The sequence below is a fragment of the Bidens hawaiensis genome, unplaced genomic scaffold, assembly GCF_021521415.1.
Source record: "Bidens hawaiensis isolate Kalapana, Puna unplaced genomic scaffold, B.hawaiensis_p1.1 tig00078492_1, whole genome shotgun sequence".
Lineage (NCBI taxonomy): Eukaryota > Viridiplantae > Streptophyta > Magnoliopsida > Asterales > Asteraceae > Bidens > Bidens hawaiensis.
The window spans coordinates 36,450-40,295 of NW_027503448.1; the positions used below are offsets into that span (position 1 = coordinate 36,450).

The window sequence follows — 3,846 nt, forward strand, 5'->3', positions numbered from 1 at the left end:
TGCATGCCAAGATATTTATACCATCGTGGAACATGTTTCTATCGTCCTCATGTTTTTAGGTAAAAACCCATCGTGGCTGCAGGTTTTTAATTAAATTCATCGTGGCAATTTGTGTTTGGCACAAAACTCATCGTCACTTGTATTTTGATGCCACTCGTCATCCTGTGATAAGTGATTGGTTGCTGAATCTCATCGTCCGACAAACAAATCTCAATGCGGTGATGGGTTTGGGACATGCTAGATCGGGAATTAAGCAAAATGGAGGGTTAAAAACAGATTTGTTCTCCTAACTTTTGGGAAAATTTTCCCTAAACCAATTGAAAGTTTTTAACGAACAAGGGGAATCATTTTAGTTTCCGCGATTTAAATGGACATGCTTTTATCCGAATTGTTTTGATCCAAGCCGTTTCTGCCCCTCCTCACAAAAGCTCTTGAATCCGCCACTTTTCATGAAAGACGTCAAAGATATCTTTAGTCAAATTGGTGACCGAGAACCAACGACATACAGTCGCAAAGAACACGATTTATAGTGGTACCCATCCTTCGATGTTTCAAACCATTTTTGGGGACAGACAACAATATCTCCGGTTTATACTCCAACTAATTGTCATCCGCCTAACACATTGGTTATTCAGATTTAGCCAAATTTTAACCCAGTCCTAATGTGCACGTACACCTCCATCTTTTGGTAACCAAATATTGACAAGTGAACCCAATTCTTGTAAGTTGTAACCAAACATTTTCCCTCATCAAATCATACTATACTAAACCTTAACAAACAACTCACAAGATCCGTCCGTCAACAACAAAATGCTTTAGTAAAAGGGAACATAAAAACAAAACTTGAAACGATAAATAAGTAAGCTAAGTACTAGGAATATGATTGAAACGGATATCCAACGTTATAATTCATCGTTTTGTGTCGAGTGGTTGCCTATGTGTATGAAAACAGTCACGCTTTATACATAGGTATCTTGGGTGTGACAAAAAGCTATGACTAGTTTGCATGTACCATCCAACATTTACGGTCTCCCTACAAACAACCATAACAAACATCTTCTTATGAGTAATCATCCCCTCATTTCTGATTAGGTATTCCATGCTTATGGAAGGGCCAAAGATTTACCAGTCTCTCCAAAACTCCTGCACCTTTAAAGTAACCCGAGAACCCTTGGGGGACTGTCGGTGGTGGGAAGTCTTCTGCAGGCATCGCAAAAGGACGCAACATTTTCTCCATCTTTTCTAGAGTAAGGTACGACCCTATTTCTTGTAGCCTCTCCGGACCCATTATTGGTAAGGTATGCTCCTGATGTAACGAAGACGCCTCCAGGTTGTTTTGCTGCTAACGACATCAATCATCAGTGAACTAGTTTAAAGATTAAACAAAATGTCAAATATGACTGATTACCGCTAGGGGGGATAAATCAGCACCACGGCTAAAAGTCATCTCGAGGCGATATCTTTTGGGGTCATCCAGATTCACCTGTAATTCAAGTTTGGCAATTCATAAGTTTTCAATAGTTGTTTTTTAAATTTTACAAAATGGAAGCAAGAATTAAGCAACCTCTGTATTCTCAAACATCCTCAAAACAATATGGCTCATGTAGTCAAGTTCCTTGGTTTTCAGTAGGCGTTCCAACGCACTATCGCAAACAAGGCTGGCCTCCCCTTGAAGAGATCCATCCAAGTAACAGTATCGAAGAACATTCATCAAGGAATGAATATGAGATTCCTATCATTGATAAGCAAATAACATCACTAAACAAGGATTTAACCATATAATAAATTTAGAGATGAATATAATAAACTTATACCGATGTAAAGTAGAGGCGGGTCCGAACATGCCTTTCTGGGGTCCGAACGTTAGCATATCTACAGATTTGAAACACGAAAATGTAAATTCAAAAAGGTGCTCACATTGGAATGAACTAAATGATTATAAAAACATAAACTAACTTTGGATCTAAGCGGTATTTAATTTCTTTGTCCTCATCATCATCTGGATCCATTGATTTGTCACTTGTGTGGCCAGTCCTTGATTCTTCATTCTTTTGTTGACAATCCGTATCTTGTTTATCAGCTGCAACAGAGGTCGAGTCCATACACAAACTCTTCAATTCTGCAACATTAATGGCTTCTTCACGCGTATTCCTCAAATCAATCAAAATTTTTCCCAACAAACGACGGGCAATCTGGAAAGTCAGTATGCAAGGGTCATAAACTATTATTCCGTAAGTTATGGAGGTTAAGGTAAAGTGAAGTTTACCTTTGAACCTATTTTTAACTTCTGCTTTGGATTGATACCATACTCGTTTGGAATAACACCATCTGCAAGTAACTGTGCCACTTTGAATAACTCATCCAAGCCCTCTATCTTAAGATGTGCATTGTGTAAGAGATCATACCTGTAAAAAAGGTTTAAATAGAGCAGCTATGAAAAGATGTAAAAAGGGTTCAAGTAGAGTGATAATAAAACAATAATGTGTGTTCTACTTACTTGCAAGAATCGTAAACATCTGGAATTTGAGTTATGTCATATCGTCTGTGCATGGAAATGCAACAATATTTAACTATTAACAATCGTAAGTGGTAATTTGTCGTTAATATACAAAGCTTACTCTTTGCGTTCATTATATAAGTCTCTCTCCAGTTTTCTCCACCGTGCAAACATCAGAAGAAAGCCTTCACTCCCACAAGGTAATCCAGCAGCAATACGGTCAACATCTATATTTGTTTTACCAAGTGCTTTTGCTTGATCATATGGAGGAATCACATCATATGAGGTTGTCTCTGCAAGCTTCTCATCTTCATCTTTTGCAAGTAGTCTCACTTGTTCAGTAACCTTTTTGGTCAATTTCACCTATTAAATTGAACACTCAGTAAACTGCACTATATTTACATAAATAAGCATTGACAGCCAGTAGCCACAAAAGAAATATTTACCAGTACAGGTAAAAGTTCAGAAGCATTTGGAGGAATTCCAGCCCCATCAATCATCCAGGGTTTTTTTGGTGATCCATTAGCTATTTTTACTCCACGTGTTACCAACTCATTCAATCGAGCCTAAAAAAAAAGTAAATGGAAAAAATCATACGAAGCATATATTATGTGAGCTTTTGCAGCATATATGTTGAAGCATTGGAGCTTAACTTATTTGGATAAAAGAGCAGATATACCTTGGCTTCTTCCATATTGGTACTTGCATTATCAAGTCCATCTAACATTGAGGAGTCCTTGCTAACAAGTGAAACCTTCAAAAGAATTTTGATTCTCTTAGTCAAAGTCAATGTTAAAATGCAGAGTCAAACTGTTAACAAACCAGGATTGGTGTTAATTGTCCTTCCAAGTCTAGAAGTCCCTTGGCAAATGCTGCAGCTGACATCTGGCATAATATTTTATCCACAAAGAGGTCAAAGGGTTTAATACAGAAGTATTGTTGCCAGTCAAGAATAAAGGGAAATTAGCTCAATGAAGATACCTGCACACGGCCCTCATCGGAGCTATAGATTTTGAGATCGTGCCGGTATGTACTGTGGAGGCGAAGTAGTCCTGTACCTTCACCTGAGACATAAAGTGAGAGAAAATATGAAACTACACTAAACAATCTCTTCCTCATGTTATGAAATATGTATATCTTCTCATTAAACTTATTGTTAAAAAACTAATAAGAAAGTGATGTTAACCTGGATACATATTGTTGCGAAAATATCTGCCAAGTTCTTCAGCCTGACAACACAAACGAAATATTCAAACCAATAGATTAAGATGATTTAAGAAAAGTTACTGTTTTACAGATGTACCACTTACACAGTAACAATCATATCACAATATACAAATATATGTGGC

At 37.3% G+C, this 3,846-nt stretch overlaps 1 protein-coding gene across 1 annotated transcript; it reads right to left on the minus strand.

The window, feature by feature from the left end:
• Positions 1-1,210: 1,210 nt before the first annotated feature.
• Positions 1,211-3,723, minus strand: LOC143606942 (inositol hexakisphosphate and diphosphoinositol-pentakisphosphate kinase VIP2-like). Its single transcript, XM_077082555.1, has 12 exons — positions 3,684-3,723; positions 3,479-3,561; positions 3,320-3,382; positions 3,177-3,251; positions 2,944-3,063; positions 2,619-2,860; positions 2,498-2,542; positions 2,267-2,405; positions 1,957-2,192; positions 1,815-1,872; positions 1,565-1,732; positions 1,211-1,483 (listed from the first exon to the last, which is right to left on the minus strand). Exons 1-12 carry the CDS (start codon positions 3,691-3,693, stop codon positions 1,391-1,393), a joined length of 1,332 nt encoding a protein of 443 aa, XP_076938670.1. The 5' UTR covers positions 3,694-3,723; the 3' UTR covers positions 1,211-1,390.
• Positions 3,724-3,846: the final 123 nt, after the last annotated feature.